This window comes from Bufo gargarizans, chromosome 3 (assembly GCF_014858855.1).
Source record: "Bufo gargarizans isolate SCDJY-AF-19 chromosome 3, ASM1485885v1, whole genome shotgun sequence".
NCBI classification, from domain to species: domain Eukaryota; kingdom Metazoa; phylum Chordata; class Amphibia; order Anura; family Bufonidae; genus Bufo; species Bufo gargarizans.
The window spans coordinates 362209477-362220956 of record NC_058082.1 but is presented as its reverse complement, the minus strand read 5'-3'; the positions used below and the strand labels follow the sequence as shown (position 1 = coordinate 362220956).

At 41.6% G+C, this 11480-nt stretch overlaps 1 protein-coding gene across 1 annotated transcript in view; it reads left to right on the top strand.

Annotated features, from left to right (window-relative positions):
• Nucleotides 1-1211: 1211 nt before the first annotated feature.
• The window catches only part of FOXO6 (forkhead box O6), an 80102-nt gene continuing 69833 nt past the window's right edge, over nucleotides 1212-11480 (top strand). The window contains exon 1 of the mRNA XM_044288290.1: nucleotides 1212-3118. Within this exon, the coding sequence (XP_044144225.1) occupies nucleotides 2810-3118 (309 nt within the window). The 5' untranslated portion in view covers nucleotides 1212-2809. The remainder of the gene's footprint in view (nucleotides 3119-11480) is intronic.

Below are 11480 nucleotides of genomic sequence, written 5' to 3'. Positions count from 1 at the left end.
GGTGGAATGCTTCTACATCACAGCCCATCAGTGCACGGAGAGGCGTGGCTTAGCGCGCGTCCTCCACTTACTCGAGTCTCATTAAGCAGAGAGCCAATCAGCTTTGTGGGCGGTGACCTAACGTCTTGTCTTCACACCCACGTGGACGGGCGGGGCGGGGCCATTAGTGGCGGCGAGAAATGAAGGCTCTAGACGTCTAGGTCCGTAAGCCCCGCCCTTTGTCAGTTCAGTGAAGGTAGCGCGGTAATGCGGGGTGTCTGTCAGGGAAGCCAGTGCCCGGCTTTTCTGGAAGCGAGTCCTCCTATAGACTGCACAGAACGCACGCGTATTCCTAGGCATTGACCATTTTACTCTCTCGCTCGTTTATGTATATATGTCTTTGTGCATAAGGTGTGTAATAACCAAAAACGTGCATAGAAATGCAGACTGCCTGATGCATGCCGGATGATAGCTACTAGAAGTGGATGCATGTAGATAATGTAGCTATCTATGCAGCATTGTCACCGGGTATTTATATGTCACCCTTCATAATTTGGTGTCACGGGGTATGCATATGTCACCCTTCATAAATTGGTGTCACCGGGTATTCATATGTCACCCTTCATAAATTGGTGTCACCGGGTATGCATGTCACCCTTCATAAATTGGTGTCGCGCTTCATAAATGGGTGTAAGTGCCTCTCAAATTTCAGCATTTGGAGTAAATGATATAGTGCGATACGTTTTCACGGTAATGAATAATTTTTAGCGTGTCATAATGGCTTAGTCACTTTGGAAGCTAGCTCTGCATTCTGTGTGCGTCGTGACTTTTCAGAAATCCAACGCAGAAGCCGACCGTGAAAGTGGCGCGGCTCACACCGGTGTCCTGGCTGGCGTAACGGGTCACATTGACTAGTTATTTCTCCTTGGGTAGGATATTCCCATTGACTCTATACTATTCCGCTCGTTATGGGGGGACGGCGTGACCCTAAAAGGTGATATTCCTGCTGAGATACTCCCTTCTTCCCATCATTATAGAGAACATTGAAGCCACACGATTGGTATCTAGACAGGGGATTTTCACTTCTTTTCTTCTTTGTATTTCAGATGCTGCATTGTTATCTTGTCCCCGTGCAATGTGAAGTTTCTGTGTGACATGGATCCGTGCCTTCTTCTGAGCGCCTATAGATGACACATTTCTCAGCCTTGTACAAATCCCAGCCAGACTCTCATGTAAAAGCAGGGAGAGGAGGAGGAGACAGGAGAGGAGGAGCAAAGGCTGCATCTTATTTATTTATTTCTCTCTGTCTCGCTCCCTCTCTCTAAATGCTTAAGGTGAAGAGTGCAGAGCAAGCCGATCCCAACACATGGTCTAATCCTGCTCTGTCCCAGGAGAAGAAAGACCCGGAGAGCGAGAGAGACTCCCAAAGAGAGAGAAGAGAGGAACGTCTTCCTTACCAGCACTGGCAAGCAGGTGTGAACCCCCCCTCCTCCTCCTCTCACACCCAGCCTGCTACTATTCCTCCTCTGCCAGTGAGGGATCCCCTGCAGATCCCCCTGCCTTTTCTGTGGACTTCTAGCTCAAGAATTGGGGGGGAAGACGTACCCCATTAATTCCTCACTGGCCATCTCTGATGACAATGTGTCTTTCAGCGCCTTTTTCCAAAACCGCAGCATGTCCCCACGTGTGGCACTGGATTGTAGTAGGGGGGCACAAGTGAGCATTTTGAGAAGGGGGCTGTGCATTACTAGCTGACTAGGGCAAGTGATACCCAATATCACAAAGGTGTCATCTGGAACCACCCCGGAATCAAGAACTGTGAAGAGGAGCAATGATATTCTTATTAAAAGGTGACTTGTAAATTAAAAAGGGGAGACTTTGTGCTCCCGCTCTACCCAGCCTCCGCCCATCAAATTTTGGGGTTGAAAGAATTGTTGGCTTTGAATTTTAATAGGATTTTCTTTTTATTATCTTCATCTATAGAACATCTGTTGCTGCAAAAGACACCTCTCTGGACAGATGTCAAACACACCTCCCTTTCTTTTCAATGCACAGAAACCTTGAAATAGATCATAACTGGAATTTACATTTTTGGCAAAATTGATGCTCTGTATTTAACCCCAAATATCCCCACTAGGGAATGATTGGCTGATATCTGTAGAAGAAATCACATCATTAATGCACAATAGAGCAGAATGCTGTAACCTGCTGGCATCCAAAATATGTATTTTTCTCAAGTTCACATTCATTTGTGTGTAGCTTTTTATCGGAGGATTACTATTAGCCCTTTGCTACCTGCTTTATGCGGTCTGCCATTCTACTGAAATTAGTTTTCTGTAATTATTACAATTGGCTAAGCATTTGGCAGGCGCTATAGGTTCTGACTTTCGAGTTCTTACTTATATGTGAGTCCTTGTTGCAAACACATGATTGAATTTCTGTGTGACTATTCCTATGCGTGGCCATATTTTAAGACTAAGCACTAAAATCTCATTTTTTCTGCAAATTACAAACCTGTCTTTCTAAATAATTCACATTTTTGCAATTAGCCCCCTTCCTTAATATTAGCTCTGGTTTAGATTTTTTCCAGGTTCAGACTGATTTGCAAATTTACATGCACATTTCTTTTTTAATCATTCACTGGCTTGTCTGCAGGTGATCTTAGATACCGTCTGCCATAGACCTATAGTCCTGCCCTAAACTTACATATCTTTGGCTTAATAATTAACGCCCCCTTTGTCCTCAAGACTTTTTGCTGGATGACTATTTTCAAATGCGGATTTAAGTACTATTTTTCTTGAAGACAGAGGGGTATTTTTGAGAGGCAGTGATGGAGAAGTTGGAAGCTGAATCAGATGTGGAGCCTCAGGGTCGCCCTCGTTCTTGCACCTGGCCACCACTTCCTGAATCCTCGGATTTGCCCTTGCCTCCCCCTGGCCTCGACCCAGGGCAGATGCGAAAAGCCAAGAGTTCACGCAGGAATGCCTGGGGTAACTTGTCTTATGCTGACCTCATCACCAAGGCCATAGAGAGCTCACCAGAGAGACGTCTAACCCTTTCTCAAATCTATGACTGGATGGTGCGATTTGTACCTTACTTCAAAGATAAAGGTGATAGCAACAGCTCTGCAGGTTGGAAGGTGAGAATTCTGTTTTGGGTTTATAAGGGTGGTCGGCAAGGGTTGTAAACCTTAATATTCTAGATGCCAATTCATAGTTGTATCTAATATGGGTAAGGTAAGTGCATTTTAAATGGGAATTTCTAACTGGTAGTACATGGGTATCTGATGTTTGGCTGAATTATATCTGGTCCGGTTGTGTGAAGACTATGTGAAGGGCAACAAGTAATAGGCAACAGTGTAAAGGAAGAATATGGAACTGAGATAGTCTTACTACTGAATCTGTTAATATGAGAAGTATATTTCTCTAGATATCAACGTGGTATAGCTATCAGCCATGTAAGCTGAAATTTGATGGACAAGTTTTTGTCAGAAATATTTTCAGAGATGGCATGTTATATGATGCATTTTAGATATGTTATGGTCTACATTTACACTATATAGATATCTGGATGGCCATGGATGTATGAATAATTCAAGGTGAGTTACTTCCCAGGTAAGTGAATAGCGCTGACGCATATTTGGGGTGTATAGTCTCATTTAATACCCCAAGGCGCAGCTGATTGCTCAATCTTAGGACCATTTATTTTATGGAAGTTATAGGATGATAATATATGACTTGAAAAAAGTAGTTAAACGACTACTACTAGTAGTGAAATAGAGAGTCATGTGTATATAGTCTACATCATATGGGGAGATTCTGAGAATTCTGTACACCTGGATATCATCTGGTAAAAGCATTGTTTTCATGGATTACATCTTTTAGAATTTCTTCTTTAGCTGAACAACAACAGTGTTCATTTTTTTTATTGAATAGAAGGCAAAAAGATGTGTAGTCTAGCTGGACTAAATACAGTACAATATAACTTAGAAAGCTTTGGTTGCTGAGTTTCATTTCCCATATTATAGGTTGACATGGAAACATAGCAACAATTAGGTAGAAGGATGGTTTCAGATATAAGGTTTTTGTTTTGTTTTTTGAAAAATTTTAGTTTTTTGAGCGAAAACCAGAAGTGGGTTCAAAAGGAATGGGAAATATAAAGGAAGGACTTCTTCATGCTGGAACAACTTATGGCTCATAATACTACCACAAAACTAGAGTGGTGTTTCCCCCCTGCCCCCCCCCCCCAAAAAAAAAAAAAAAGCGCTATTTGTGAAACCACCACCACCTTTCTCCACTCCTGCAGTATGTTAGGAAGCAAAAGTACAATGATGGTGTAAGTTCCATTTGGTCTACAGCTGTTGAAGATCACAGAGGCCACCCTTTAAGAATGCTGTAATATCTTTGCAGTGTGTATTAGGGGGTAATACCTTGAATGAATGTTGGCGCATTGCTGCTGAACTTCTAATGGCCTCCATTGCAGGCTCTGCACCTACCACCAGTTGTGTTTAAACGCAGCGGATTGATGTTCTCAGAGGTTCTTTGGGACTGGCAATTTTTTTTCATTCCTAATGAACAGTTATAAAAACAGTTGAGTATAATAGTTATGACCCTTGATCTATGCATTTAGCATGGAATGTAGACTTGGATCCAGCTTCTTTCGCTTAAACTGTACTTAAAGCAGTTTCAACCCATTAGCAGTATCCAGCAGATGAAGTTCCCAGTTGGCCACCAAGCACAGTTTTTGACAAATGTTAAAAAGAAATTGGTAAAAATTACAGCTCCATGTTAGAGTGCATAATGCAGGAAATTATCAGATTAGTTTCTCTTTTCTGAAACAGTAGATTTTTTTTCATATAACTTATTTTTAATACAATTAGAGCAGGATATGGCTTCTAAATGTAATTCATATTTGAGTATGGAAAGTAGAGAAGAAGAGCATTTCATAGTCCAGTAGATACGATCAAAGCTTAGAAGAGAGAAATCACTGGGCATTAATGGAATTGAGAAAAGTATGTGTATGATGGTTAAAGGTTTGTTGGTCAGTATAACATACGTACAGTTCATATGAGCTCTTTACATTATGCTGGACATTGAAACGTAACTCCTTTGGCTAGTCCTTTTGCGTAACGTTTTTTTTTGTGAAATGTAGTGTTGGGGAATAGGAAGCTATGTCAGGATGACTGAAATGATCTATTGGTAGGTGATAACATATTTCAAGTAATATGACCATGGCAATTCATTTAGTCACCATTTCTGAACTATGGTAAGGTCAGGGACAATTCCTCCAGGCTATGGTCAACTTCCAACAAACCTACTATAGGCGACTTCTCCAAATAAAATAGCTATATTACAGTTTGGTGATAATCCATCAAACCGTAGGCAGTTAGCTCCATTTTTAATTGTAAAATTCAGTATTTCACACTTTGTGGAGCTCTTGACTTCTTCTCAGATCTTAGCTGTGTCCCTGGTGTTTTACCAGCATCATCTGCAGAAGCCCCTTGTGTATGGCAGGTTGCTGAATTTCCAAGCTGGACTATTCCTGGATTTGGTATTTATATCACAAGTCCACAGTTGTTTTATTCATATCTTTAGGGAGTTTTAATCTCATGAATGCTGATTATTAATCCATATTATTCTTTCATTACTTTTATTTGATGTCTCTTGATCATAAATTTTGCAGTTGTATACAAGGGAGGCTGACTCACCGCAAAGTTTTTTTTATGCCCCTGGTTATAAAAGCTGATATGTGGTCATCATATATGCATATAATGTTTTTTTTTTAACTCATTGTGCTAAATAGAATCAAACATAGAAATAATATCAAGCTTTTCCAAGTCAATACAGGAATGTAGAAGTCCTTTTGAAATGGCTCAAGACAGGCGATAGTGACCAAAAGAACGTGTAGCGGACTTGGGCATTCATTACACAGTAATAATTGAATAGTTTGTCCTATGAATGTTGTGGGTCATTCCTTTTAGAAGAGATGTTAAATGCACTTGCGTAACCCTTATGTGCCAGGTAATAGGCTACATTTCCAGTAGCTTGACTGAAGTGGCCACCATGATTTGAAAATATTCACATGGTAACCACTCGTACACGTTTTGTGTTGAAGGAGTTGACTTGTTCATTTCTGGAGATTGTCTTATTTTCTCCGTAGGGTGACAGAGTGCACAGGAGTTTGTCACTCGTAAGTAGATCAGTCTTGTTAGGATTTATTGTTGCTTAATATTCTTTAACCAGCTTATTGGAGGCAGATCCTAGGCAGAGAGAATTAGTGACAATCATTCTTGTAAATGACAGATGGATGTATAGAAATACTGATAATCCCCAAGAGCCTACATAATAAAGATACTATAATTATAAGAGTGGTAAGTGTAGAAGTAAATGTTCAGTAGACCTACTGTGTTATTGAGATGAAAAGGCAGGATTCAGCTCCATGTCACTGTTTTATAGATTTTATATAGATATATTTGTATACTTAGGAGCATTGTCAGTACACATAGGTGTTCAGAAATGAGAAATTACTACAGCACGATATGTATGAATCCACTATGCCCCACTGAAATTGTGCCTAGGCATATTTCCTTTCCTGACAACCCCTTTGAGATGTGTAATGGTGCCAATTTTGGTTATCATCCAGCTTTCTCAGAAACAGATATAACAACTTTAGTAGTAGTATAAGTGACAGTTGATTATCAACTCAATAGAAAAGAGCAATCTAGGTTTTCTTGGATTGCCTGTGATCAACTACGTCAAATGCCAGGAGGCCTGTGAAGCTAATGTCACCTTAACGCGGCCATCCCAAGTATGGACTTCTACTAGCTATAATTCTGTAGACTAGGGTTGTTGCGGGTATCGAAATTTCAATACCCAACCGATACATTTGTCCCGATATCGATACGATACCGGGATTTCAATTTTTTTCGATACTGCGCACTCATGTTCCCTCAGCAGCACAGGGGAGAAGGAAGCAGTCTCTCCCTCCCCCCTGTGCTGCTGCTGCCACTGCCACAAATGGGGAGAGGAGAGAGGGGCGGAGGAGGGGAGGGCGCACTGCGCCACCAATGATAGTACATTTCATGGGTCCGAACTTTAAGCAGCAGGCTACACAGAGCAGTGCCCAGAGATGTCCCAGCACTTACTATTATTCCTGGGCGCCGCTCCGTTCGCCCGCTGTGCGCCTGTGCCCCATTACTGCCTCCTGCAGTCCTGCTCCATATGCTCTAGTGGGCGTTCCTTCTCCCCTGGCTGTAGCGCTGTCCAATCGCAGGGAGAAGAAACACCCATGAGAGAAGCTGCTGTCTCCTCCCCATCACTCTGATAGTAATTAGCATATGGAGCAGGACTGCAGGAGATGGAAATGGGGCACAGGCGCACAGCAGGCGAACGAAGCAGCACCCAGGAATAATAGTAAGTGCTGGGACATCTCTGGGCGCTTTTAATATAGGAGGCAGGTGCTGACAGGGAGCTGTGATCAGCGGCAGTTAACCCCTCAGGTTCAGCACCTGAGGGGTTAACTGCCACTGATCTGCTGCCAGTACCCGCCTCCTGTATTAAGAGTTCATTATCATTGGTGGAGCAGTGCGCCCGCCCCCCTCAACCCCCCCAGTATTATAATCATTGGTGGCAGTGGCCACAGGGTCCCCTCCTCCTCATTGGTGGCAGTGGCAGCTTCTGATCAGAGCCCCAGCAGTGTAATCCTGGGGCTCCGATCAGTTACCATGGCAGCCAGGACGCTACTGAAGCCCTGGCTGGCATGGTAATCTCTCTGCTGCTGTGTGCACAGAGCAGCAGGGAGAGTGTGAAGTCCTTGGCAAATATTTTTTTACACACAGGCTCAGAATGTTGAATTTTTTTTTTGTCATATTCACCTCACCAATCCCATGCTTAGATAATTCCTGAGTCCCCTAGTGGTCTCTGTTTTCAGTCCCTCTTTACACACAGAACATGACCGCTCAGCCAATGGAAGTTTCCCACCCATGACTGGACAGAGTTAGAAAGATGAGACCACCCCGGAGAAACACAGTGATTGCTGCCCCCTGTCTGTGTGTATGTGGGGGGGGGGTCATACCCAGACAGGACCATTACCACAATGCTTGGTGAATCAGCATCATTGTGGTGATGTACATAGTTTTAAACTTATGATCTAGTGACAGGTCCTCTTCAAGATCCCCATTTAGATACCATCTAGCCCTGATTTAAGTGGACCTGTTGGCTCTACTGACATGTTTGTTTTCATGAAATACTTGCATATGCAAAAAATAAAAAAAATACAACTCTGGAGCATCTTTTCTTAGAACTATACATTGTAGCATGCCTCTTTTATACCGCCAATAAATGTACGATTACATTGAAAACTTCTAGGTGTGTGCCTAAAACAGTCAGACACTGTCAAATAAGTGCTCACTGTGCAGGGACGCCCCTTTCAGAGGAGGAATAGTAACACCCAGTTGTCAACGTATTCATAAATTCCTAGGAGAAATAACTGGAATGGAATTAACCCAGTCCCAGACTTCTAAGAAAAGATGCTCCTGATTTAATTTATGTTAATACAAGTATTTACTAAAACTGTCTTGTCAGGAAAGGTGACCGGTCCTCTTTAATATGCATTTTATATTAGTTATCTGCAAGTAAAGAAAGTGACTTTTTTACCCCATGATTGTGCGTTGGGGATGACAGAGAGTTTGGAAATAAATGCAAATGGTGAACAATGGTTTCTATCATTTTCTTAATCTGTATATGTTGGATGTGGTCAGATTTACTATACTCTGTTCTGCTCTAAATTCCCAGTAGCGTCCTTGCTGCTCACCAGCAGAATGTGAGGGGAGGGGCACTATCATGACGGTAATATTTGAAGTCAGTTTTACTTGAGCCTGCATTGGAATACTTTGCACCAAATCTGTCAAATGTTGCGTGCTATTTATTACATTTGGCATATCTTTAAGCTGTACATTTTTATCTAGAAATGCTACCCCCAGTTTTCTTTACCACCCCCCTACTGCAGAAAGTTTGGGACTTAAAATAAATAAATAAAGTTACAGCAATAAATATGGAGTAAAACTAATTAATGTAGCTTCTGATATACTTCAGGTCCATTGTGTACTCATTGTATAGCCAATTAAAGGGGGTCATTTACTATCCAAAATATATGCCTATATTAGGCTGGCTATGTCGCCTCTTCATAAATTTGGGGGTATCGACCACCAGCTATAGGGGTTATAAATGACCCCCAAAGTTTTTCAGTTTCTAAACCGCTATCCCAGGTCACAAATATCTTTTCAGTTTAATCATTGCTTGTCTGTAATTTTTAGGCTCCACACATTGAAGTAAAAGGGCTCAGATTATTTTGAGTGAGTTTGTGACTTTTTTGCAACTTAAAAAGTTACAGTAATAAATCTGGAGCAAAACTAATTAACATAGCTAACCACACCCACTTTCCACAACTGGAGTGAGTGGTGTGTGGTATATCGGTACAAGGTCTCCTACACCAACTTAGATCTTTTAGAGGCTTCAGCAGGTGCAGGCAGGAGCTGTGCTCTGCTAAAGCCTCACATAGGCCTGTGCCAGCTTGTCTTGGATGTGCTAAGTAGTGATATGTGCTCTCCCAGTACAGTTTACTGCAGCCCCACAGTGGAATTCATCCACCCATACACCAATGACCTGTCAGCCATGTATGAGTGTACAGATTCCAAAGCGCTACAGGCACCTGAACTTCATGTACCTATTTTGTAAGTAAAACAAAAATTTACTTTATGGCATTTAGAATAGTTGTTAAATAAGCTTTTCAAAAGTTTAAGTACACTTTAATTCTGTCACTAGTTTTAGTGACAGATCCTGTTAGCAAGATGCTGGGCAACTTGCTCTAATTGACCCAGCCAATTTGCTAAAAATCTTGTATTGAACAGCATTAGTGCATGCTGACGAGTCCTGAATATTCATGAGCTCCTGGCTTTCTCCACCCATCTGCTGCTACTTCAGTTGGAAAAAAAAGCTGTCAGTCAGTGGCAGGGGGGTGGAGAAGACCAGGAGCTCATGAATATTAGGACTTGTTGGCTGGAGCTGTGAGAACCTAGCAACATAAAACTGGTGACAAATTCCTTTAACATTGAAGTCAATGAATGATAGATAAAAACAGAAGGTGTTCCGTTTGTATATGTTATTCATTCCACTCAAAGGAAATGCCAACACAGATGTAAACTCAGTCTCAGCATGAACATAATGTGAACTGAGCCTGAGCTTAAAGGTACACTTTCTGCATAGCCACCTATACATGGAGAACTTCCATAAAGGTGAAGATTACTGAAATAAAACAATAGCTGATCTTAAGGAGACCAGCTAAAGTAAACAGCTTGTAAAAGAGCGGGATCTTGACTTAAAGGCCACTTAATATGGTGGATCTGGTGATCTCTGTAATGGACACACCCCTTTGCTCAGTTTTCCTTTCTTTGAAGGATATCTGTCTTTCTCTGTGTTGAAGACCCATAATTGGGGCTCCACAGTTATTTTGCATATCAAGGTGAAGATGGAAAGGTGTCAAGGCAGATGGGACAGACACATTATGGCAGACTACTGCTGGGGCTTCCAGCTTGGTTGTCTTGATGACCTGCATCAACGAAAGTGATCAGATTACTTTGTTGTACTGTTACTGTACTGAATCCACCATTTAATATTTCAGGTGTTCACTTTGTATGATTTGAGACAATTGCTATGTGATTAGTGAGAAGGCCTCATCAAAGCTTATCAAGGACAGAGCTGCACATTGTATAACAGCTTTGCTTGGTATTGCAGCCCAGACTCATTCATATGAATGAAAACTGAGCTACTCATAGGCCATGTAAACAATGAACGTGACTTCACTGACCTAGGAAGAGGCTACAGCACTCACCATAGAGATCAAAACTGTTGGTTAACCCAACATGTCTTACCGATTCGTCAGTATCATCGGAGGTCCTTACACACAACAGAATCTCTGATGCTCATTAAAGTAGAGTTGACCAGTGAATCGTTGAAGAGACGTTATACTAAAATGTTTCTTTATTCAGAAAAAGATAATAATGGAAATCTGCTTTTCCAAATTTGTAGGGCAGGATGATCCTTACCTAAACAGTTGCATGGATCCCATGCAAATATTAACCATTAGTACCAACTGAGCTTAAAGTTTTGAGTACTATTATCTGACCTTAGGTTCTGTTCACATCATGTTTGGTGGGTGTATACCTCAGGAAACGCTCCTGTTACACAAATGTTAATTGCACGTCACAGATGTCATGTGAACTGAGCTTTGTCCACAGAAGACATTCTGGCGGCTTTGATTTTGCTTATTCTATATGTAATCACATATACTAATCATACATTAACTTTTATTTTTCCAGTTTGCCGGTAAGTAAAGGAAAGAAGGGATCTGATTAGTTGCTATTGGTAACTGCTCCACTTTTTGCCTACTCAAGCTGTGATACTTCAGGTCCATTGGGTACTCACTGTATACACAATTAAAGTCTT